This window comes from Bufo bufo, chromosome 4 (assembly GCF_905171765.1).
Source record: "Bufo bufo chromosome 4, aBufBuf1.1, whole genome shotgun sequence".
In the NCBI taxonomy this organism is placed as follows: Eukaryota; Metazoa; Chordata; class Amphibia; order Anura; family Bufonidae; genus Bufo; species Bufo bufo.
Genome location: NC_053392.1, coordinates 608,716,295 through 608,742,334, shown reverse-complemented (window position 1 = coordinate 608,742,334; position 26,040 = coordinate 608,716,295). Strand labels below are relative to the sequence as shown.

Here is a 26,040-nt window from a genome sequence, read left to right as displayed (position 1 = left end):
CCTTAAATGCATTACTCTGCATGTGTAAATTGTATAAATACTGTGTGTGGCGAAAATAACCTCGCCACTGGGTTTTGGAGGGGCCTGTTTGCCAGCCTCCTGCCTCAGGATTATGGCCCATACTAACTTTGAAGGAGAAGACAGACCGGACAGCTTAAATCTGTGGAACTGTTTTGGGCAGGAAAGCCATGCTTGCGGCCGGCCGACCAAATGTGACTTCCATGGAATTCGGGAACCCCTGCTCGGATCTGGGTGATTTTTTGGTAGGTTGTTCACCCAGATTAGAGCTATCCATGGATGTATACATTATGGGGATATGTGGGGTTTTGAGGTGTTTTCTGTGTTTTGGGAAAAATGTGTGGTTTCTGTCTGAGTGATTAAGTTAGCCCATTATGTTTGGTAATGGTATCACAGGCAGAGCCCAATGTGTTTTGGTAATTGTATTTTGCGTCAAAGACAATGCTAGTGTGTTTGTTGAATATGGTTAGTTTTGTGTTTAAACTGTACAGGATTGGCTGCTATGTCATGTCCTCAGTATGTCATGTGTATATAAGTCAATGCTGTGTGTTCAATAAAGAGTTCCTGTTTTACATTCAACATAGAGCCTCGTCTCATGTGTATGGGGATCGCTATATGCTGTATACTCCCCTGGCTATAACTCCTAGCTCTTGTAAGAGCTGTTCCTGCTCTCTGGAGTGGTTCACCCACTGGAGCCTTGTCGTAGGTCCAGGGTGAGTAGGAGACGGTGAGACCTCAAGCTTCGGCTGTTCGTGGGGTCTGCAGCGCTTACAGTGTTAAGTGGAGTGCTTGGAGTCCTCGGGAAGCACTAGGAGCATCCATCGACGGAGGCACGCAGTCGGGGTGTCAGGAGATCCTTTTCATACTGCAATGTCTCACTTTTGTCAGTAGATGGCAGCAAAGAATAATATGCTAAAAGTCTACATGGAGCTGCCTCTCAGAGTAATATTATTAACCTGTTTTGTTTGCAAAGTTGGTAATTAACTAATTTATGGGCTGTACCTCTACAAGTGTGATAGCAGGCTGTATATGTAGGTTTGACACTGCACTTAGCAAATGACTTATTGCATCACACTCTCCCCGTGAAGGGGAGGAGCAAGAAGTGGGGAGACAGAGGCTGCTCTTGGTGCAGCTGGAGACCAGAAGAGATCTTCTCTGCAGATTCTGGAGGCGAATGGACAGGCTCACCGTGTAGACTGGCGACAGCACGGAGGAGAGGTTTGCAGCAACAACCCCAGGAGTGCGTGTCTTTAGGATCCAGTTCTGGAGGAAATAAAGCACCCAGAACCTGCTCAAGGAACTGTAAGTGCGGCTGGTAAAGTGGCATTTGGACAGACAATAAGGCTGGGTTCACACGAGCGTGTCCGGATTAGGTCCGGATGCGTCCCGGTGTGTTGCGGCAAACCCGCGCGAGTAGGAATGCAATTGCAGTCAGTTTTGACTGCGATTGCGTTCCGATGTTCAGTTTTTATCGCGCGGGTGCAATGTGTTTTGCACGCGCGTGATAAAAAACCGACTGTGGTACCCAGACCCGAACTTCTTCACTGAAGTTCAGGTTCAGTGTTGTGTAGATGTTATTATTTTCCCTTATAACATGGTTATAAGGGAAAATAATAGCATTCTGAATACAGAATGCATAGTAGGTGATCAATTGAGGGTGATGGACCGCGGTGATGGACCATGTGATTGGAGAATGTGATCTGACGTCACCAAAGGTCCTTTAGCCCATAGTTCATCTTTTTAAAGAACTAAAGACCGGGAGAACTACGCGAACAAGAGGAGAAGGAGTTATTTTTTTTATTTTTTAACCCTCAATTGATCACCTACTATGCATTCTGTATTCAGAATGCTATTATTTTCCCTTATAACCATGTTATAAGGGAAAATAATACAGTGTATAGACTGTCACCTAGCAACCGTGCGTGAAAATCGCACTGCATCCGCACTTGCTTGCGGATGCATGCGATTTTCACGCAACCCCATTCACTTCTATGGGGCCTGCGTTGCGTGAAAAACGCAGAATATAGAGCATGCTGCGATTTTCACGCGATGCGTGAAAATCATCGCTCATCTGAACAGCCCCATTGAAATGAATGGGTCCAGATTCAGTGCGGGTGCAATGTGTTCCCCTACCGCATTGCACCCGCGCGGAAATCTCGCCCGTGTGAACGCTACCTAACACTCCAAATACAGTTGCATTGCGGTGTACGGGCTGCAAACTAATGCAAAGCCCTAAGGGACTAATACGCTGACACCTTCCTAACTCACTGGCTGCTCATAGGGTGTTAAATACTGGGAGCTGGAGTAAGAATTACAGCTGCAATCAAAGGGACAGACATAATTTACCTGTGGATTACAAATAGTATTGCGCAATACTTAGGGTGCACCCCAACAAGGAACATACAAGTGCAGCTAGGCTGCTTAATGGACTTTGGAGAAAACATCACATTTACTGGTTTATTGTTAGGCCGTTTTAAATTCACTGTTGATTTATTTTCTGTGTACTAGTCTGTTTAATATATTCTCAGCTTCTTGTTCACTATACTCAACTGCTGGGAAAGAACCATTGTCTTGGTGGCATAGTGTACCCTCTGTAACCAGCCCTCGTCTTCTTTCATATGCAGTAATCTCCTGAGCTCCCCCTAGTGGTGGCTGTATATATCTGTATGCAGTAATCTCCTGAGCTCCCTCTAGTGGTGGCTGTATATATCTGTATGCAGTAATCTCCTGAGCTCCCTCTAGTGGTGGCTGTATATATCTGTATGCAGTAATCTCCTGAGCTCCCTCTAGTGGTGGATGTATATATCTGTATGCAGCACTTCTAATTGGAGATGAGCAAATTTCCACTTATGAAAATGAATCCATCTCGTTATGCAGGGGAGGACTCCCCTGCATAAGATGGATCCGCTTTGCAGCCCATAGACTTCTATTATAACAGAATGGCTCTAAAGGCATTCCGTCATAGAATTGCGTTATGGTCTGTGCTAACGGAATCCATAACGCAATTCACCTTTAACCAACAAAGTGTGAACGGATTTCACCACTCATCTCTACTCATAAATCACACAGCCATTAACAATGCATACTGACTAAACAGTTCAGTCCTTATTCATCTCTTTAAGGTGCACAGCATGGCCACATTGCAACACTGACAGGGCTGTGCCATGTGGTCATACCCAGGGACAGACTGGAAAAGTCAAGTGGCCCTGGGGGAAGAAAAAAAAAAAAAAAAACCACTAAGAGTGGCCCCCATACTGTAGTTGGGTCTGAATTGACAGAAAGTGTGGCAACAGAAGTAGGCAGTGCCAACAATATCTAATATCACAAAATACTGTTGCGTGCACCACAGTATTAGACCTCATGCACAGGTCCACATGTTGTTTTGGTCCACATCCCAACCTGCAGTGTTCCAAACCTACACCCCCCAGCATGCCCTAATAGCTGCAGGCATGATGGAACTTGTTCTGCAACAGCTGAAAGCCCACAGATTGGGTATTCCTGGTCTACTGGATTCTGTGGTGTAGAAGACATTATTGGCCAAATTCACAGTTAGACGCTCAGACTAAAAATACAAGGAGACGGGATGTACAAGACTATAATATTTATTACAGAGATCAGGAGAATGGAGATACCGGGTCATGGAGGACAGATGCTTGTTACTGGAGACACATTGACATAGATCTGAGAAGAATCCTCCGTCAGCTGGAGATCAGGGCAACGGCAACCTCATTGAGGAACTTGTCACAGGCCGACTTGTCCACATCCGGGAAATGCTTGACGATGACCTCCAGGAGACAACCACACAGCAGCTGGGGATGGATGGGAGTCAGCGCATGCTCAACACTAGATATCCTTTAAAGGGCTTCTACCACCAGAAATAGTTATGTAGCTGACTGACATTAGCGATGCGCTAATATCCGCACTAAATAACAGTGTGCTTTATAACATTTCTCCCTGCAGCCGTTTTTGTAAAATAAGCACTTTTATTATATGCTAATGAGCCTCTAGGTGCTATGTGGGCGTAGATTCGGCACCTAGAGGCTCCGTCCACTCACCCTTTATCCCGCCCCGCTCCTCTTGATTGATGTCACCGTTCCCTGCATAGTTCACAAAATCCCGCGCCTGCAACTTCTGTATTTGGCGCAGGCGCAGTGAGTAAGCTGGCATCAGGAGAGCGGCCTTCACTCACTGCGCTGAAGACAGAAGTGAATGGCGCAGGCGCGGGATTTTGTCAACGATGTGGTGGACCGTGGCATCAATCAAGAGGAGCGGGGCGGGCAAAACAGGGGACCTGGGCGGGATAAAGCGTGAGTGGACGGAGCCTCTAGGTGCTGATTTTATGCACATAGCACCTAGAGGCTCATTAGCACATTATAAAAGTGCTTATTTTACAAAAACGAATGACAAATGTTAGAAACATACTGTTACGTAGTGCAGACATTAGCGCATCTCTATATCAGTCAGCTACATAACAGTATTTCTGGTGGTAGAAGCCCTTTAAGGATGGGGGATGTATTTGATTTTGACAAGTCTAGCTGACTAGAGTGTAGCCCCCCAGAAACTGCACCAGTCCTGTCCATGGGTTGTGTTTCGTTCTGCAGCTCAGTGAGAAGTTACTGCAATACCAAATACAGCCATGGTCAAGAGTGGCACCATTTTCAGCAGACTTTATGATCCCCACTGTACAGATCCTCACCTTGATGGTGTCCACACTGAGCTTCAGCTTGTTGGTGTGCATCTCCCGCAGTGTGGCCAAGTTCTCCTGCAGACTTCCATAGTGGTTGAGGGCATCATTAATGGCGTGGATGATCTTCCCTCCATGTGTCTTCAGATCCTGACTGCCAGGGGTCACATCCATATGAGTGAAGTGGGACTTGGTGTCTGGATGGTGCTGGAAGAGACTGAGGAGAGAGGGGAACGTTCAGTGTTGGGGTACATTCAAGTGACCGTACGCATTTTGTGGTTCGCAAGACAGATGGCTTTTTGTGGACCTATTGTTACAACGCCTACTCTGGTCCACAAGATGGATAAGAAATGTATATGCATCTTGTGGGGCCACAGATGCTGACAGCTTACCGTTGACCACATTTCTTGTGGCCTCACTGTAATGAAAGGGTAAGAAAAAAATAAAAAATGGGGCTGTATATGAGAACATGTCCTTAGCCCCAAGTACTAAGATCTCTAGACAGTATGGTGGGGGGGTTACCCTGAGGGGCAACTTAGCCCTCCTTGCGGAGGCAGCACCTCACCAATCCATGGATGGTACCTGGTATCACAATTCAGTTCCATTGAAGTGCGAGGTCAAGTGACAATATCAAACCGTAGACAAAGATGGCGCTGTAATAGAAAGCAGCCATGTTTTCTAATCCTGTGCAACTTTTAAGATTTCTCGGTTCAGGTCACCTGGTTGAACATTAAAGAACTTGAGCAGGATAAACAGAATCAGCACCAACCACTAGACGTCCTACTGCAGCTCAGATCCACTCATTGATTACAAGTAGCACTTTCATCACCTTCACCACACCGTCAGAGGGGGACACTTAGGGCTCATGCACACAAGTGTATTTTCTTTACGCGTCTGTTCCTTTTTTTCTGTGGAACCATTCATTACAATGGGTCCGCCAAAAAAAAAAAGTGCATTACGTTTGTCAGTATTTCCGTTCTGCAAAAAACACAGAACATGTCCTATTATCGTCCGCATTACAGAGAAGGATAGGACTGTTCTATTAGGGGCCGGCTGTTCCGTTCTGCAAAATACGAAATGCACACAGACGTCATCCGTATTTTTTGCGGACCGCAAGAAACATATGGTCCTGTGCAAGAGCCCTTAGGCCCCATTCACACGTCCGCAATTTCGTTTCACATTTTACGGAACGGAATTGCAGACCCATTCATTTCTATGGGGCCGCACGATGTGCTGCCTGGATACGAATTTGCAGACGCGCACTTCCGGGTCCGCAATTCCGTTACCGAAAAAAAAAACAAAAAAAAAAAAACTGTCCTATTCTTGTCCACAATTGCGGACAAGAATAGGCATATTCTATAAGTGCCAGCGATGTGCGGTCCGCAAAATGCGGAACGCACATTGCCGGTGTCAGGGTTTTGCTGATCCGCAAAACACACTACGGACGTGTGAATGGAGCCTCATGGGTCATTGTGTACAAGATCAATTTTTCCTGGTGGGGGTCGAATATACAGATAAAAACCAGAAACTGTTTCTGGATCAATATTGTAACTAATACAAGTCTATACCTCAGGTCAACAAGACACCAAAGAGGGACAGAGGAACTTTGATCAAAAATAGGGACTGTCCCCCCAAAAGAGGGACACTTGGGAGGTCTGCCTTCACCTCTCAAGCTTCCATTCAGGTGAAATTTATTAACTTCATGAGAAGTCCTCTATAGACTGTATTATTCCTAGCAGCACATTCCCCTCCCCCACTGAGATAAACATGCATGCTCAGCCCCATTCCTGGATTACAGTTGAAGATTCCAAACAAATCTGATACATTGTTGCATGTAGTGCAGGGGGCGGAGCACCAGGTGTAACAATGTATCAGCTCCTCCTTCCCAGCCCCTTGTAGCAGTGACTATCTGGCTCTGCCGCTCACCTCTCCATGGCTTCACATCCAATCTTCTCAGCGTCAGCGTCAATCTTCACAAACAAGGGCTCCAAAGCCGCCTTCTCAGCATCTGATAGCGCCATCCTGGGATGTGAAGCTCCAGCACAAGGGCCAATCTGCACTGAGGGGCCCCAGACTCCATCATCACCTTTATATAGGGAGGAATGGCTGCTGATCCAGCACACCTGGGGCCCTACAGGAGAGCCTGACAACCTGGCCTGGCTGACAACTCCTAGGACTGGAGTCTAGGGACGGTCATGAGGTGATTTTCTAATGGATCTGGAAGCCGACAGCAGGAGCTGAAACATTCTAGAAATGTTTGGCCATCAAAAAATAGGACCTGTCGTATTCTGTCCTTTTTCATGGCCTGACAGTCCCCGCACAAGTCATGGGGATGTTTTTTCTTCTCTGTTGTGTGAAAACAGCCTAGGCCTTTTTTTTTACATTTCCGTTCCGTTTTTTGCGTTCCGTGTACGGAACCATTCATTTTCCGTTCCATTCAAACATAGAACCTGTCCTATTATTGTCCGCATAACGAACCAGGATAGTCCTGTTCTATCAGGGGCCGGCTGTTCCGTTCCGCAAAAATCTTAATGCACACGGACGTCATCCGTATTTTTTGCGGATCTGTTTTTTGCGGACCGCAAAATACTGAAAAAGCCATACGGTCGTGTGCAAGAGGCCTTAGGATGAGTTCACACTTCAGTTATTTGGTCAGTTATTTCCATCAGTTAGGGCTCGTCCTCACAACCGCGTTTTGAGTCCGTATCCGATGCACATTTTTTGCAGGGTCAGTTGTGGACCCATTCACTTCAACGGGGCCGTAAAAGATGCAGAAAGCACACCTGTGAGCTGTCCACATCCGTATGTCTGTTCCGAGGCCCTGCAAAAAAATAGAACCGTTTTGCGGACAAGGACAGAACAGTTCTATAGAGGGCAGGACGTTCCTTTCTGTAAAATGCGTAAAACACACTGCCGATATCCGTGCTTTCGTGGATTCGCAATTAGTGGGCCCCAAATACGGCAATGGTTGTGTGCATGAGCCCTTATTGTGAGCCAAAACCAGTAGTGAAGCCGACTCAGAGATGAGGTAGAATGGGAAGATCTGTTCTGTGTATTTGACCCGCACCGGGTTTTGGCTCTGATGGAAATAAGTGTGAACTTGGCCTAAGGCTACTTTCACACTGGCGTGTTGGATCCGGCAGGGTTCAGCAAAAACGCTTCCGTTACTGATAATACAACAGTCTGCATCCGTTATGAACAGATCCGGTTGTATTATCTTTAACATTGCCAAGACGGATCCGTCATGATCTCTGTAAAATAATAAACTAACATTTTTTATCAGGCTAGGGTTATTTCAAGGACCATGCAAGGGCAGCACTTGTGTTGAAGTGTCAATTTTGACAGGTTGAGACGACAATAGCATTTGGGAAGGTTAGGAATCCTCCTTCTCAGCATATTATTATTAGCTTTACAAATAAGGTATACATAGAAGACCACGATGTAAGGGAATTTACTTGTTAACCATATATGTCTATTAGAATGTTAAATTTAGGATACAATGTAACTCTATGAAGAGTCAACCTATAAAATGGCTTTGTTTCATGACATAGGCAGAGCATTCTTGCACGGACACCTGTTGCTCTCACACACACACACACAGATTCACACATACACGTTATTTTGGGGAAATAAGCTTTTTCACTTATTTTAATTGTTTTATTGCTTGCTTGAAACCTTTCAAAGACTTATTGCTGTGCTATATTTTTCTCTTTCTAAACTTTGTAACTTTCTTTTTATGAGAATTAAATCCTTCTAATTTTATCTTTCATCACGAACTTTGCACATTTTGTTGGGCTCCTTCTAAAGCATTTCTTGAAAAATAGAGAAATGCAGGACGTTATTCTACAATCTCCAATAAAAGTCAATGGAGGACGAATCCGTTTTCTATTGTGGTAGATTGTGTCAGAGAAAACGGATCCGTCCCCATTAACTTGCATTGGGGGTCATGACGGATGCGTCTTGCTCCACATCCCAGGACAGAAAGCAAACAACATGTTGAGCTTTGCTCTCCGGTATGGGAACGCAACTAAACGGAACGGAACGCATTCTGTTCAGTTTTGTCCCCATTGACAATGAATGGGGACAAAACGGAAGCGTTTTTTTCCGGTATTGATCCCCTATGACGGATCTCAATATCAGAAAACTAAAACGCTAGTGTGAAAGTAGCAAATAGCGGGCCGCAATGCACGATCGCCGGCCGTAGGTCAGCCGCATCGGATCGCGGACCAATTCACTTTAATGGGTCCGCGATCTGCCCGTTCCGCAAAAAGATAGGACATGTTCTATCTTTTTGCGGAACGGAAGTACGGGACGTAACCCCACGGAAGCACTCCGTAGTGCTTCCGAGGGGTCCCGTCCCGTGCGGCCGTTCCGCGATTCCGGATTTGCGGACCCAATGAAGTGAATGGGTCCGCATCCGTGATGCGGAATGCACACGGAACTGTGGCCGTGAACTGTGGCCGCAATACGGCCACGGATCACACACGTTCGTGTGAACTTAGCCTTACCTTGGTTTTGCTGTGCTGTTTCTATGTGTACAAGTCGCAGCCAAAAACCCCAAAGCAAAACCGCAACGCGATTTTTACAGCGCAATCAGAAATGCATGCATTATGTGGCTTTTTGCATTTTTTTTTATTTTCGGTCTTTTTTTGCATGTGTTTATGGGTGTGTTTTTTGGGGTAAAAACGCTATCTCTAAATGGCATATTTTTTTTCATTTTTCAATCTCATCCTTTGCCTGATAAAAAAAAAAAATGCAACAATTTTAACCCAAAAACATCATAAAAAAACACACAGTATGCAGCGGGAAAAAACATGCCAGAGCAAACGTGTGCGTGGAGAAAGAAATCTCAGATGAATCCTGCTTGCAGGTTTTGCATCAGATTTCCGTGTGCTGTTTGCAAGGTTGTGGTGGAGTGACTGTGTTAGGCCCAGTTCGCACTTCAGTTATTTGGTCAGTTATCTCCATCAGTTATTGTGAGCTGAAACCAAGTGTGGGTCAAACAGGAGGCAATCTTTACATTATACAGTCCTGATCAAAAGTTTAGGACCACTTGGAAAATGGCAAAAAATCCTATGTAGCACGGCTGGATCTTAACAAGGTTCCACGTAGAGCTTCAACATGCAACAAGAAGAAATGGGAGTGAGACAAAACATTTTTTGAGCATTCAATTTAATGAAAATAACGATTAAACTGAAACAGGCTGTTTTTCAGCTGATCCAAATTTTAGGACCACATGCCTTTAAAAGGCCAAATCTGTGCAAAGATATGGATTCATTGTCATTTTCTGTCAGGTAGTCACACGTTGTGATGGCAAAGGCAAAAAAACTCTCCCTTTTTGAACGTGGTCGGGTTGTTGAACTGCATAAGCAGGGTCTCTCACAGCGCGCCATCGCTGCTGAGGTGGGAAGCAGTAAGGCTACTTTCACACCTGCGTTTAAGTGCGGATCCGTCTGGTGTCTGCACAGACGGATCCGCACCTATAATGCAAACGCTTGTATCCGTTCAGAACGGATCTGTTTGCATTACCATGAACAAAGAACATCATGATAATGCAAACGGATCCGGTTTGACTTACAATGAAAGTCAATGGGAGGCGGATCCATTTTTAATTGCACCGTATTGTGTCAGTAAAAACGGATCCGTCCCCATTGACTTACATTGTAAGTCAGGACGGATCCGTTTTACTCAGTTTCGTCAGACGGACATCAAAACGCTGCAAGCAGCCTCCAGAGCGGAATGGAGGCTGAACGGAGGCAAACTGATGCATTCTGAACGGATCCTTATCCATTCAGAATGCATTGGGGCTAAACTGATCCGTTTAGGGCTGCTTGTGAGAGCCTTGAAACAGATCTCGCAGGCGGACCCAGAAACGCCAGTGTGAAAGTAGCCTAAGACAGTCATTTGGAATTTCTTAAATTCTTAAATGATCCTGAGGGTTATGGAACAAAAAAGTCAAGTGGAAAACCCCAAAAGAATTTCATCAGCACTGAGCCGGAGGATCCAATTGGCTGTCCGTCAAGACACTGGACGATCCTCGACCCAAATTAAGGCCCTTACTGGTGCTGACTGCAGCCCCATAACCATCAGACGGCATCTGAGACTGAAGGGCTTCAAAAACAAAAAAACATCTTCAAAGACCTCGTCTCCTTGAACGCCACAGAACTGCTCGTTTGGACTGTGCAAGAGAGAGCACCAAACATGGGACATTCAAAGGTGGAAGAAAGTTTTATTCTCTGATGAGAAAAATTTTAACCTTGATGGTCCTGATGGTTTCCAACGTTACTGGCATGACAAGCAGATCCCACCTGAGATGTTTTCTATGCGCCACAGTGGAGGGGGCGCCATAATGGTCTGAGGGGCTTTTTCCTTCAGTGGAACAATGGAGCTTCAGGAAGTGCAGGGGCGTCAAACGGCCGCTGGCTATGTCCAGATGTTGCAGAGAGCATTCCTCATGACTGAGGGCCCTTGTCTGTGTGGTAACGACTGGGTTTTTCAACAGGACAACGCTACAGTACACAATGCCTGCAGGACAAGGGACTTCTTCCAGGAGAATAACATCACTCTTTTGGCTCATCCTGCGTGTTCCTCTGATCTAAATCCAATTGAGAACCTTCGGGGATGGATGGCAAGGGAAGTTTACAAAAATGGACAACCGTTCCAGACAGTAGATGGCCTTCGTGCGGCCGTCTTCACCACTTGGAGAAATGTTCCCACTCACCTGATGGAAACACTTGCATCAAGCATGCCGAAACAAATTTTTGAAGTGATAAACAATAACGGCGGAGCTACTCATTACTGAGTTCATGTTTGGAGGTTGGATTTCTGTTTTAGGGGGGGGGTTTAGTTTTTTTTTGGAGGTGTTGTCCTAAACTTTTGATCAGCTGAATAACAGCCTGTTTCAGTTTATTCGTTGTTTTCATTAAATTGAATGCTCAAAAAATGTTCTGTCTCACTCCCATTTCTTCTTGTTGCCTGTGGAAGCTCTACTTGGAACCTTGTTAAGATCCAGCCATGCTACATAGGATATTTTGCCATTTTTCAAGTGGTCTTAAACTTTTGATTAGGACTGTATAAGCTATACTAGCAACCTAGAACAGGTCTTAGCTGGCCAGCTACATAAGGTCCTGAAGAGAGAGTTTAGTAAGACAAAGAGAAGTACTATAACTCCTATCAATGCTGCTATCCATCCATACATTGCCACTAGGGAAGAATTTACTCAGAATTGTGCCTTGATTCTGGCAGAGGTACTACTCCTCCTATTCTGCACTTTAGTATATCACCTGGCTTATCAACTGACTCCATCAACATCTGCTGGACGCTGTTTCCACACTTCTTACCACCAAGGGCACCCCAGCCAGCACCAAGACCAGGGTGTGCCCGAGGAAAGAGGAGGGTGCCACCTCCAGTTACTGCAGAGCCCTAGGGGGTATCAGTGTGAAGGTTGCCACTAGAGAAAAAAATTTGATTCGGTCGGTTTGCCGAATTTTCCGAAAAGATTCGATTCCATACGAATTAATTTGTGGCGAATTGCGTTAAAAAACTGCTATTTCCTGGCTGCAGAGAGCCTGTATAGTGGTGTAGAACACTGTGCCTGTGTAGTGGTGTAGAACACTGTGCCTGTATAGTGGTGTAGAACACTGTGCCTGTATAGTGGTGTAGAACACTGTGCCTGTATAGTGGTGTAGAACACTGTGCCTGTATAGCGGTGTAGAACACTGTGCCTGTATAGCGGTGTAGAACACTGTGCCTGTATAGTGGTGTAGAACACTGTGCCTGTATAGCGGTGTAGAACACTGTGCCTGTATAGTGGTGTAGAGCACTGTGCCTGTATAGTGGTGTAGAACACTGTGCCTGTGTAGTGGTGTAGAACACTGTGCCTGTATAGTGGTGTAGAACACTGTGCCTGTATAGTGGTGTAGAACACTGTGCCTGTATAGCTGTGTAGAACACTGTGCCTGTATAGTGGTGTAGAACACTGTGCCTGTATAGTGGTGTAGAACACTGTGCCTGTATAGTGGTGTAGAACACTGTGCCTGTATAGCGGTGTAGAACACTGTGCCTGTGTAGTGGTGTAGAACACTGTGCCTTGCAGTAACACGCATAGGGAGTCTGCTGTAGTAGTGAAATAATACTGTCAGTCAGTATGACATGCAGATGACAGGCGTCGCTCTTAGAATCACTGCACACTTCACTTATTTGGGCAGTTACTGACCAAATAACTCAAGTGTGAACTCAGCCTTACAGGTCGAAGTTAGCGCCAGGTATAAAGAACTGTGCAGAGGCCCAAGATCCTACTATAGCGTGAAAGAGCGCTCTCCTTTTACACCGTCGTCAGCTGATTCCACATAGATGTCTACAGAACCTGTTCTATTAAACGCTTGTGCAGCGGGCCGGTCCCGCGCTAGGGGCCTCTTCTACAGGTGTTATGAGAGTTTTTAGAGTTTTTTGTCGTGACGCCAGTTGCATTTCAGCAACGACGGACTAGGTCCCCCTATGTAGAAGGTGATGGCGGAACCCAGGTGTAGAAATGCCAGAGTGGTGTAAGGGTTGCCTATAGTGTCCCTTTAGGTGCGGCTTTTGCACTTGTCATGTGCTCCTACCTGGATATCCAGGAACCCCAAGCAGCGTCGTCCTAGCAGTGATAATAGGGTTAACAGTTGAGAGTTTTGTAGAAATGATTGGAGTCCAAACTTTTATTGAAGTAGTTAGCTTTACTTGGCATAAACTTTCATCAGGGAACAATCTTCCAACTTTATCTTGGCTAGCAACAGATTTTGGCATTAATTCTGGCAGGCAAACACATTCAGCTCTGCTACATCTGTACTCTTTCATCTATGCTATGCTGGCTGGCTTAAATAGGAACATTTTCCTTTCTGCTGTAGGCTGCAACTTAGCTTTCTGTAGTCTGACTCTCTCTTATGTTGCTCTGTATCCTTCTCTTTATCTTTGTCTTTATCCAGGGAATCTTTCTCATGGATGGAACAGAGCCTTTCCCTTACAGGGGTAAAGCTAGACTGACTTCTGCAGGGCTTGTCCAGCAGGGACAAGGGCCTGCTCCTTCCCCTAGGAGGAGATCCGAGTCTAGACTGACTCTAACTAACACCTTGCTCTCTAGGTGAACTAGCTCTGCCATTGTTGCCGCCATCTGCTGGTAAACCAGGCACATTACAATTAAACATAACATTACAGGGAACTATGAATATACATTGTGCAGGACATGGAAGTAAATATGTAAGATGACACAGGATCAACCTTAGGAGATAGTAGGGGAGCAAAAAGGTTGTAATGCCACTGTGGGGCATTACATTTGTACAAGTAGAGCCCCCCTGACAGAGTGGAGAGGGTGTCAGCAGTAAGTTTGTGAGGATGTCACTGATTATTTTGCCCTTCCTCTGATTCGTCAGAACAATAACACCCCAAAAAATGGATCCTGTCTGATGAACATTCCCCTTCACTCGGTCAGCATTTGGTCAGTAATTCATCAGTATTGCTAAAGCCAAAAAGAACAGGAGTGGACCCAAAACAGAGATGGCACGTGAATGGAATATTTGCATGTCTTCTGTGTTTTGTACCCACTTCTGCTTTTGGCTACCAAAACATAAGCCAATTCTGATGGGACCATACAGGCCTTACAGCTGCTACACAGACAGGATCCGTTGTGCGTCTCATTTTTCCTTCCTTCTGACAGATCAGAAGAAGGATCAAATAAATGATGATGTCAACCAGGCCAAAAAGGCAAAATAGTGGCCCAGTCATGAAGTGGGAGGGTGGAAACAGCATGAGAAGGCTCAATTACATAGTGGTGAGGTGGCAGCAGTATCAGGAGACCACAGAGTGGCAAGGTGACATAGTGTGGAGGTGGCAACAGCATCAGGAGATCACAGAGTGGTCCAGTGACATAGTGTAGAGGTGGTAGCAGCATAAGGAGACCACAGAGTGGCAAGGTGACATAGTGTGGAGGTGGCAGCAGCATCAGGAGACCACAGAGTGGCCCAGTGACAGTGTGAAGGTAGCAGCAGGATCAGGAGACCACAGAGTGGCAAAATGACAGAGTGTGGAGGTGGCAGCAGCAGAAAAAGGAGTTCACAGAGTGACAAGGTGACACAGTGTTGAGGTAGCAGCAGCATCAAGAGACCACAAAGTAGCAAGGTGACATATTATGGAGATGGCAGCAGCATGAGGAGGACATAGAGTAGCAAGGTGACATAGTGTGGAAGTGGCAGCAGCATCAGGAGACCACAGAGTGGCCCAGTGACATAGTGTGGAGGTAGCAGCAGGATCAGGAGACTACAGAGTGGCACAATGACATAGTATGGAGGTGGCAGCAGCAGCATGAGGAGGCCACAGAGTGGCAAGGTGACATAGTGTTGAGGTAGCAGCAGCATCAGGAGACCACAGAGTTGCAAGGTGACATAGTATGGAGATGGCAGCAGCATGAGGAGGCCACAGAGTGGCAAGGTGACATAGTGTGGAGGTGGCTGCAGCATCAGAAGACCACAGAGTGACCTGGTGACAAAGTGGGGAGGTGGATGGCACTAACAGTACCCGCTGACGATGGTAGGTGTAAGAAGTAGCACTTGGCATCAGATGTGTGGCATCAGGCGGGTGGCAGCATCAGAATAGTAGCAAAGGCAGATAGCCAGAAGAAACCAGTCTCTTTTGTCAAAGTGTGGGTGAGGCAGCATGGATGATCTAATCTGATGCATCAGGCATTGGTGGGTGGAAATCCTGGCTGATCCACACCTGATTCATCTTGACAAAGGTCAGTCTCTCCACATTTTGGATGGACAGGTGAGCTCTTCTTGGGGTAACTATGGCCCCCGCCGCACTAAACCGCCATTTTGATGCCACACTACTGCCTGGGCAGAACAGCTTTTCCAGGGCAAACTCGGCCAGTTGCGGACACAAATCCAGTTTGGCTGCCCAGTAGTCCAGCAGATCTTCAATGACAGCTGGCAGGATGCACTCCAAGTATGCCACCACCTGCTCGTTCAGGTTCTGCTCTATGTCTAGCTGCTGGTGACTGGTGAGTAGTTTCTTCACTATGCGGATGAAGAAAGCTGCTCATCAGCAACTCTAGACTCAGGCTGCTGGTGATGGAGATGGTACTGCTCCTGTCCCCCCCCCCCCCGAAGCCATGGAAGTGTAACGTGAGCGGAGAGGGCCCCCCCCTCGGTGAGACCTGCAAGAGGATGGACGATGGCGCAGATAGGCAGCGGCCAACTGACTACATAGTATGTCTCTATAGTAGTTCAGTTTGTCCTCCCTCTCAGCAGGTGTAAAAAAGGCCCCCTATTTTGGATCTAACATGGTGGGTCTAACATGGTGGAGTAGCCATCTCTCTGGCAAATGGTGACAATTCGGCTGTCACTATGCAAGCAAGTGAGCATGCATTGAGTCATTTGCGCAAGTGACTCTGAGGGACTCCCTGCCTCTATCTCCACTGCATACTGCCACAGTGTGTCTGGGTCATCTGCCTCATCTTCCTCATCTCCATCTTGCTCATCCGGCTGCTCCTGTTTCTCCTCTCCTGTCACCTGTGTACAAAAACCACCCATTTTGCTACACATTGTTTGTGCTCCAATGTCCTCCTCCTCCTCCTCCAGTGCAGCCCCCACAGGGCTCATGTGGCCGTGAGATGTAGGCACCATGACTCCAGTCCCCTGACCAGCCAGATTTACCAGCATCTTTTCCAGGATATGAATCAGTGTAATTATGTTGTCCATCCCATGTCCTCTTCAAAAGGCACGAGCAAACGGCAAGTGTCACGCATGAGCTGCCACTGGCTAACATCAAAGTTACACAGGGGAGTACCTCTGTCCGCCTGTATCATCAAGAAATCGTTTATGGCCTTTCTCTGTTCGTACAGTCGGTCCAACATATGGAGGGTGGAATTCTAACGGGTGGAAACGTCGCATATCAGCCTATGTTGGGGTATGCCGTTCTGCCGCTGCAGCTCAAGGAGGGTGTGCTTGGCGGTGTATGAGTGGCTGAAGTGCATACAAAGTTTCCTGCCCATTTTTAGGATGTCTTGCAGATGGGTGGAAGACTTCACGAAACGATTGACAACGAGATTGAACACGTGCACCATGCAGGGCGCATGGCTCAGCCTTTCTTGACACAGTGCCGACACCATGTTCTTCCCGTTGTCGGTCACCATGGTTCCGATTTTTAGTTGTCGTGGAGAAAGCCAGGATTTGGATTTCTTGATGAATAACACGGAGCAGTTCCTCCCCTGTGTGACTCTGTTCGCCCAGGCAAACTAGGTGCAGAACAGCGTGACACCGCCGTGCCCTGCACATGTGGTATGCTGAAGGGGCACTGTGAATTGTCCCTGCAGTGGAGGCTGAGCACAAGGTAGAAGATGAGGAGGCAGAAGCGGACATTGTTGCAGGACCAATGGCGGGAGAACCTAAAGGTGGAAACGGCATCACCTGGCAAAGTTTATGATGTGGCTGGGCAGGAACCACATTTACCCAATAGGCCATAAAGGACATGTATTGTCCCTGACCGTAGTTACAGCTCCACACGTCGGCGCTGCCGTGCACTTTGGCAGACACTGACAGGCTCATGGACTGGCCCACCTTCTGTTCTACATATGTGTGCAGGGCTGGTACTGGCTTTTTGGCAAATAAATGACGGCTTGGGACTCTCCACCTCAGCTAGGCACAAGCCATCAGTTCTCTGAAAGGTGCAGTGTCCACCACTTGGAAAGGGAGGGACTGCGGCACCAGCAACTTGGCCAGGAGCACGTTCAGCTTCTGCGCCGTTGGTTGAGTGCATGCATACTGTTGTCTCTTGGCAATCGCTTCGGTGATCGATTTGTAGTGTCCCACTACGTAACGGTGGGCACTACACAAGGGTCAATTGGGTCACGTTGTTCTCCACCTCCTGTGGAACATGGTCATTGTATTTTATATTGCATTTTAATGTATATTGTCATGTTATTTATGTTATCTCCTGTGTACCAGGCCTGTTAGGGGTGTAGTTCCTCTTCCTAGACAGTAGAGGGAGCTAGGGAACCCCCTAATATATATAGTCAGGTCCAGACCAGAGAGAGTGTAGCCAGAAGCCAAGAGTCACTTCAGCCAGAGAGGAGCTGAGAAGCAGCTTCTGACATGCAGCTAGATAGCCCAGGCTTCTAGTTTGCCACCAGGAGAAGAGTCTGCCTCCTGAGAAACTAAGTTCCTACAAAAAGTACAGTGCAGTGTACATTGGAGCCACGGTTCTCCCAAGCCACCTTATGGTGATGCTGCATATGTTGACGCAGGGCCGTGGTGCCAACATTGGCACCCTGGCCACGCTTCACCTTCTGCTCACAGATTTGAAAAATGGCCATGTTCACCTCCCCCGGCGGCTTAACAAAAAACAGCCACACTGCGGAGTATGTGATTTTACCCCCAACACTCTGCACTGACTGACTGCTACCGCCACTGCCTCTGTGAACCCCTTCACCACTACTTTCTGGGCCGGTAGGCTTCAGCGAAGCGGGTGGCCTATCCGGGCACATTTGGCTCCCAACCTCCCACTGCTGCCACCCTGCTGACTCCCGGCCACGCTACCGACTTGCTGGCTCCACCGCTGCCTCACGCGCAAGCTGGCACCCTCTACTCCCGATGATGATGAAGCCCCTTCATCACCCAGCTCCCAATTGGGATCGGCTACATCATCATCGAGTACTGTCTGCACGTCACTGATGTCCTCCTCAACAGACTCTGAGCCAGGAGCCTGACCGCTCGGAACACCAGCTCCCACGCCACTCTCCTTATCACTACTTGTGCAACGGGCGCCTCCCCCCAGGGCCCTCTCTATCTCACGTCTCAGGTGTAGGAATGACGAGGGGTATAGTGTGGCCTAAATGTCTCTCTTTGCGTGTCACGGTGCTCCTACCTGGATACAGCTGGACACCAGTTTTTGGCTCCAAAGCAATAAATAGGTGAAGTCATTGAGGGATTTGAAGAAATAACTTGAATCCAGACCTTGAGATGAAGATCAATGGCAGATTTACTTGAATACATTTTTCTCCAAACAGTTTCAGGCTTTGTCTTGGTTCCAGCAGGCTTTAGCATTAAACTGGCAGGCAAACTCAACTCTGCTATATCTTTCTGTGAACTCTGCTGTACTGACAAGCTAACTTGGTGTCTGGGTTTCCTCTTTATGCTGCACTTTACTTTTGTAGTCGGACTTATGTTCAGCCAAAAAGTAGGTTAGAATCCTGGCAGCTCTAACATGGAGTCTCAACCAGAACAGACTAGCACTGCCCCACCTCATTCTGGTAGTAAGCAGGACTGGCCCACTTCTGCCCAAAGGGGGGAGAATGGAATGGCAAGTTCCATTTTTACTAAGGATAGCTCTGCCATTTTCGCTGCCACCTGCTGGTGAACCAGGCACATTACTTGTAATAAACAGTTACATAACAAGATTATGAATGCACATTGTGGAGGACCTGGAAAGACATACATAAGATGACATTATATTAGCCCATTAGAGATAGTAGCAGGGAGCAGTAGTGGTAACACCACTCTAGGGTGTTACACTTGCCCGCCTACCGGAGGAAGTGGCGGATGTCTCTTCCGTATCTTGGCTGGGCAGTAGCTGCTGACTGTCCTCTGGTAGCTCGTCCTCGCTGTATAGTGGGGCTGAGCCCACAGCATATAATACTTGTCTCACTGAGGGAACAGAAAAGGACAGAGGCAGGTTGAGGACAGGTGAGGGCCTGCTCCCGGGTCATGCCAACTAAGGGTTGTGTCTGACGAACCCACCGACTCTTGGCTGGGGGTGTCTGATGTCACTTGCAACGAAGTCGAAGATCAAGTCAACCATTCAAGAACCATTGGGTTGCTGGTCAAGACACAAACTCTAGCTGACCCCGGGAGCTCAGGCCTCTCGCTGCAACTCCTGCTGCCACGACCCCTTACTCTGCTGCGACCCGTGCCAGAAACATTTAGGCCTCTGCCACTCCCCTGTGCAGGGCCTGGCACTTCTCTGTCTGACATACTGTTAGATCAAATAAATAAATAAAAAGGAAATTAATACACGCCAAAAAAAGGCTGTAATTTTCTCACTTAACCACACAACGGCTAATAAGCCCTTTTTCTTTTTCCTTAATAATAATAATACACAAAAAAAGGCTTTAGAACATATAACTGCACCGCACAAGGGCTAATAAGACCCCAATAACACGAACGGTTTGCTGGAATTACAGAGCTGTATAATGGCAATTTGGATCCCCAGTCAGTGCAGCAAGGTGTAATAGGATTGTTCCTATTACCCAGGCTGTAACCTCCCCTACTGAACCCTGTTCTGCTTCAATACTGTGGAATGATTCCTTCCTATCCTCTCCCTATACTTCTAATGCTCTTTCCCTGAACTTCTATTGAGCAAAATATACGTTTTCAAGTTTTTCCTAGCACTGTCCCTAACGCCTGCTGACATCTCTCCCTGCACTAACTACACTGGAAAATGGCTGAATCCAAGATGGCTGAGGCTATTTATAGGGCTGTGACATCACAGGGGCTGGCTGCTGATTGGCTGCATGCATGGCATTGTGGGTGATTCCTCGTTCCCTCAGTGTGAATCTAATAATTCCTGAAATTCAGGACGAATTCCACCTCGTCAGCTTCGATTCGCTCATCTCTAGTTGCCACTATGATCCATGAACTCACCTAACATTGCCAGAGCTACTACCACTCCCATCCTCCGCTCATGCCTCCTGGGCCCACTGCAAAAGGGATGCAGCGACCGGGCCGCAGGGGCAACATGTGAGCTATGGGGGTAGTAGTAGTTTTTACTTCCAGTTAGCAGAGCCTCCTTGGGACAGCTTGCAGTGATGGGGAAGACAGCACTAAATCCTCGGGGGCACTCTACAGGTACAGGGATCACCAGCCAGATGGTGGTTGAGGTGCCCTTGATGGTGTAGGTGTTTAGGGTGCTTTTTGAAGCTAGGACCCCGGTTGTTCGTGACGCCAGCACTGTTAGGTGCAAAGGTCGGTGGTAGTAAAACAGTTGAACGTTTACTTGATCAATTGCCTCAGGATAGTCAGTACAGTTCATGTAGATAGCATAAGTAATCATCCAAATATTAGTTCAGCTGTATTCCTTATAATAGGCTTGGCAATTGTAAGTTATGGCGTTTTCCTTCTCCCTATATCTGTCTATACTTTGTCCACGCTCTAGCACTCAGGTACTGGATATAATAACTTCTAACTGGTCAGTAGTAATCCACAGGGCAGCTCCCTAATGGCAGGCATCAGTCTCCTGCTCCATTCTTTGGAAAGGATGCTCACTGAAGAACTACAGTCCGCTATGTCCATAGAGGCATGTGGTAAAGGAGAATTTTGCGCATTAATCATCCGGGTGTGTCCAGATACTTTTAGGTTCCTCCTGGTCACTGGCGCTTGTGAAGTCCATTGGCCAATTTAGCGCTAACCTCCACTAGACTTTCTCTATATCCAGATGTAGACTCACTGGTCTGTATGCTCCCTTAGCTTGATCAGGGCCAAGGGGATAAAATGGCAGCTACATTGTGGACTAAGCCTGTTCTGCTCCTCCATTAACTTCCTTCCACTCTCAACTCCCTATTAGCATACCCCGGATATAGAGATATACATGTGGTGCCAGCACCACCTAGGGGAGAACAAATGTAATGACACTCTAACAGCCTGTTAATAGGAATTACAGGTATATACAGAAATACATTTGATAACATACAAAAGTTTGAAGTGCCCACAACCAAGTGTAAATTCTGGTGAAACAAGGGATGTTATCTGCCCGTAGCTCCACTTCCCCCACCTTCCTATATTAGCCCTTATAATAACAGATAACCATGCGGTTGGGGTTGGTATACTTTTTATATATTTCCAATAAAGACATTTTTATCATTAGATTATTTTGTGGTGTACACCAGAACTCACTGACCAGACCCCGGGGAAAGTCTGGAGTAAGTTCTCAATCCTCCGTTCATCTTGGAAACGATTAAAGGAGTATTTCCGTTAGATTAAGATATCAGGATAACTATTAGATTGGTGTGTGTGGTCATACCTCTGGGACCCCCCACTGATGACAACAAGGGCCCTGTACCCCCTGCAATGAACAGAGCAGCTGGTCACTCCATTCATTTCTATGGGAGTTCTGGAGATAGCAGAGCACTTTAGGGGGGCTACCTCTGGAAATCCCTTAGAAATGAATTGAGCGGCTGCACACATGCCTGACCAGCCGCTGTTAATTTCCAAGGGGTACCCGGCCCCTGTTCTTGTGATTGGGGGGGGGGGGGGGTCTCTGAATAGGGAAATATAACTTTCACCCCTCCAGCCCCCAATATGAGCATTTCATGCTCCGATGCTCTCCCTTGCCCTGCTCTGGATCTCACAACACTTGTCTGTTAATATTTCTTACATTGCTAGGCAGAGGCTTCCGCCTAGCAGTGTTGTCAGTGACATTAATGGCACTGATGGGTGGGCTTTAGCGCTGCCCTAGCAGTTAGGGATTCAGACCCATTTATGTAAATTCCACACAATAAAAAATTTTTTTTTCTTTTTACTAAAAACAGGCAGGCACTTTAGTAAGTGTCCCCCCTTGTCCCAGGAAAGAGTGATGAAACCTGAAGTGATTAACTTCCCTACAGCTCCACCACTGGAGATATGGAGTATTACACCATATCATTGAAGTCAATGGACTATGTATAGTACAGAGATATGCTGGGTCCTCCCATGAGGAATTAATTCCATAATAAAGTAGTGCATGCCATACAACCCCAGTTATGTCTTCTATACCTCCTACACCCTGTGACACCGTTCTTTCCTCCTCGGCTCTAGAGTTTATGGCAGGGATGCCCAACCTGCAGTGTTCCAGCTGTTGCAAACCTAGACCTCCCAGCATGCCCTAATATGCCCCAATAGCTGTAGGCTTGATGGAACTTGTTTTGCAACAGCTGGAGGCCACAGATTGGCTATTCCTGGTCTACTGGATTCTGTGGTGTAGAAGACATTGACCAAATTCACAGTTACAGAAGCTCAGACAAAAAATACCAGGAGACGGGATGTACAAGTATATAATATTTATTACAGATCAGGAGAAGAGATCCCGGGTCATGGAGACATCAGTATCATAGAGGACAGACGCTTGGACATAGATCTGAGAAGAATCCTCCGTCAGCTGGAGATCAAGGCAACAGCAACCTCATTGAGGAACTTGTCACAGGCCGACTTGTCCACATCTGGGAAATGCTTGACGATGACCTCCAGGAGACAACCACACAGCAGCTGGGGATGGATGATGGGAGTCAGTGCATGCGCAACATTTCCTATAAGGATGGGGGGTGTATTTGGTTTTGACAAGTCTAGCCCTCTCTCACCAGAGTCGGCACCAGTCTTGGGATGGATGATGGGAGTCAGTGCATGCTCAACATTACAACAATTCTGAAAGGAATGGGGGTGTATTTGGTTTTGACAGGGCTAACTGATTCTCTCCAAAAAATAAACCCCCACACACAACTCTTGTCCATGGGTTCTGTAGTGCAAAACCATTGACAGTTAATGTGGAGTAACTGCAATACCAGATACAGCCATGGTCAAGAGTGGTGCAATTTTTTAGCAGACTTTCTGATCCCCACTGGACAGACCTTCTCCTCATCTTGATGGTGTCCACACTGAGCTTCAGCTTGTTGGTGTGCAGCTCCCGCAGTGTGGCCAAGTTCTCCTGCAGACTTCCATAGTGGTTGAGGGCATCATTAATGGCGTGGATGATCTTCCCTCCATGTGTCTTCAGATCCTGACTGCCGGGGGTCACGTCCATATGAGTGAAGTGGGACTTGGTGTCTGGATGGTGCTGGAAGAGACTGAGGAGGAGAGGGGAACGTTCAGTGTTATAGCCTCATGCAGACGTCCGTGGAACACCGTGCGCTCCTGCAGTACCAGTCCGGTATCTCATGGACAGTGTTCCACGGACGTCTGCATGAGGCTTTAGGGTGCATTCACATGACCGTATGCATTTTGTGGCTCTCAAAACACAGAACTTTTTGCAGACCCATTGTAACGCCTTGTCCACAAAATTGATTAAAAAAAGGGATATGTATCTTGTGGGGCCACAGAACAGAAATACAGATGCTGACAGCACACTGTTAACCATATTTCTTGTGGCCCCCACTGAAATGAAAGGGTCCTAAAAAAAAAATAATAATTGCGGACCGGATGCTGACCATAAATACGGTTGTGTGAATGGGGCTTTATATGAGAACATGTGTCAGGCCCTGAGGAACAACTTAGTATAAAAACTTGCAGAAGTAGAATTCATGGATTGTATCTGGTATCACAGATCAGTTCCATTGAGTTGTATGAGGTCAAGCTACAATAACAAACTGTAGATAGGGGTGGCGCTGTAATAGAAAGCAGCCATGTGTTCTAATCCTGTGCAACCTTTAAGATTTTAGTTCATTTCACCTGGTTAACCCCTTAACGACCAGCACCGTATATGTACAGCGCTAGTGGGGTCTTTAAAGATGGCGTCCGCTCCCGAGCGCTGCAGGCGCCATAGCCACCTGCTTCTTATAGCAGACACCCGCGGCTCATGTCCGCAACCAGCAGTAATGCCGATCGCGGACATTTAACCCCTCAGATGCAGTGGTCAATCCGGACCACGGCATCTGAGCGCGCTGAGAGCATGCGCTTTCAGTTATGCTCCGGCTCCCAGTGTGGCGATCGGAGGAGCTGGAGTGTGTATGCAGCAGCCCCTGTCTTTGTGAATGACCGGCGGCTGCTGCATAGTATTTCCTATGGAGCCCTTGCCTGTACTAGGGCTCCATAGGAAGCTAGTAAATCATTATAGATTCCAATGCTAGTGCATTGGAGTTCATCATAATAGCAATCCAATGATTGCATGTTATAGTTCCCTATGGGAACTATAGAAAAGTAAATAAAAAAAAATGTAAAAAAATTAAAATTCAAAGCACCCCCCTTTTCCCATAAAAAAAAAAAAAAAAAAAAAAAAAAAGGCATACACACCCCAGAATGGCATCAATAAAAAGTTAAGATCACCCCACAAAAAATGAGCCCCCATACAGCTCCATACACATAATTACAAAAAAGTTATAGGGGGGGTCAAAGAAATACAGATTTTTTTCCCACATTTTAAAACTGTGGTGGAATTGCTTTTTTTGCAATTTCACCCCATTTGGAATTTTTTTCCCCCCCTTCCCACTAAATCATATGCAATATTAAATACTGGCGTTGGAAAGTACAACTTGTTCCAGGAAAAAAAAAAAATAATAAATAAAATTACGGCTCTGGGAAGGCAGGGAGCACAAAACTAAAACGCAAAAAAAAACTCTGGTCCTGAAAGTGTTAAACATTAAATGGCTTGAGCAGGATAAACCGGATCAGCACCAACCACAAGGTGTCTCTTATCGCAGCTCAGATCCACTCATTTGAATACTAATAGTACTTTTATCACCTTCATCACACCGCCCAAATCTCTGGATGGTCAAAGAACACTTCTGGTTCATTGCATGCAAGATGGGGTCTAATATAGTCTATATCTCAGGTCAACAAGAGGGACATTTAAGGAGCAAAGAGGGACAGAGGAACTTGGATCCAAAAATAGGGACTGACCTCCCCCAAAAGAGGAACACTTGGGAGGTCTGCCTTCACCCCTCAAGCTGCCATTCAGAGGAAAGATGTTAACTTCATGAGAAGTCCTATGGACATGCATTGTTATTTTGTAGCAGCACATATTCCCTTCCCCCACCAAGAAACATGCATGCTCAGCCCCATTCCTGGATTATTTACAGTTTAACATTTAAGGAAGATTCCAAACAAATCTGACACATTGTTGCATGTAGTGCAGGGGGCGGAGCACCAGGTATAACAATGTATCAGCTCCTCCTTCCCAGCCCCTTGTAGCAGTGACTAACTGGCTCTGCCGCTCACCTCTCCATGGCTTCACATCCAATCTTCTCAGCGTCAGCGTCAATCTTCACAAACAAGGGCTCCAAAGCCGCCTTCTCAGCATCTGATAGCGCCATCCTGGGATGTGAAGCTCCAGCACAAGGGCCAATCTGCACTGAGGGGCCCCAGACTCCATCATCACCTTTATATAGGGAGGAATGGCTGCTGATCCAGCACACCTGGGGCCCTACAGGAGAGCCTGACAACCTGGCCTGGCTGACAACTCCTGGACTGGAGTGCAGACACAATCAGCTGGTGGCTCTTGTAGACTCCTATCATCTGAGAAGACGCTCATGTGTATAAGGACGCCTTCACACGCTGCAGATTTTGTTGCTGAATTTTCTGCAACTGAAAATCAGTTCTTACATTTGAATGGAGCACATGGGTTTCTGCAGG

At 46.8% G+C, this 26,040-nt stretch overlaps 2 protein-coding genes across 2 annotated transcripts; both read right to left on the bottom strand.

The window, feature by feature from the left end:
• Positions 1-3,716: 3,716 nt before the first annotated feature.
• Positions 3,717-25,906, bottom strand: LOC120997549 (hemoglobin heart muscle subunit alpha-type-like). Its single transcript, XM_040427639.1, has 4 exons — positions 25,852-25,906; positions 6,629-6,853; positions 4,715-4,919; positions 3,717-3,827 (listed from the first exon to the last, which is right to left on the bottom strand). Exons 2-4 carry the CDS (start codon positions 6,721-6,723, stop codon positions 3,717-3,719), a joined length of 411 nt encoding a protein of 136 aa, XP_040283573.1. The 5' UTR covers positions 6,724-6,853; positions 25,852-25,906.
• LOC120997548 (hemoglobin heart muscle subunit alpha-type-like) lies at positions 22,829-25,897 on the bottom strand. Its single transcript, XM_040427638.1, has 3 exons — positions 25,627-25,897; positions 23,336-23,540; positions 22,829-22,965 (listed from the first exon to the last, which is right to left on the bottom strand). The coding sequence occupies exons 1-3, from the start codon at positions 25,719-25,721 to the stop codon at positions 22,855-22,857; spliced, it is 411 nt and encodes a 136-aa protein (XP_040283572.1). The 5' UTR covers positions 25,722-25,897; the 3' UTR covers positions 22,829-22,854.
• Positions 25,907-26,040: the final 134 nt, after the last annotated feature.

Excerpts from the sequence above, each read along its gene's own strand:
- LOC120997548 (XM_040427638.1), bottom strand. The coding sequence starts at position 25,721 with ATGGCGCTATCAGATGCTGAGAAGGCGGCTTTGGAGCCCTTGTTTGTG. Across the intron at positions 23,541-25,626 it reads GGATGTGAAGCCATGGAGAG|TCTCTTCCAGCACCATCCAG; the intron begins GTGAGCGGCAGA and ends TCTCCTCCTCAG. Across the intron at positions 22,966-23,335 it reads TCAGTGTGGACACCATCAAG|CTGCTGTGTGGTTGTCTCCT; the intron begins ATGAGGAGAAGG and ends ATCCATCCCCAG.
- LOC120997549 (XM_040427639.1), bottom strand. The coding sequence starts at position 6,723 with ATGGCGCTATCAGATGCTGAGAAGGCGGCTTTGGAGCCCTTGTTTGTG. Across the intron at positions 4,920-6,628 it reads GGATGTGAAGCCATGGAGAG|TCTCTTCCAGCACCATCCAG; the intron begins GTGAGCGGCAGA and ends CTCTCTCCTCAG. Across the intron at positions 3,828-4,714 it reads TCAGTGTGGACACCATCAAG|CTGCTGTGTGGTTGTCTCCT; the intron begins GTGAGGATCTGT and ends ATCCATCCCCAG.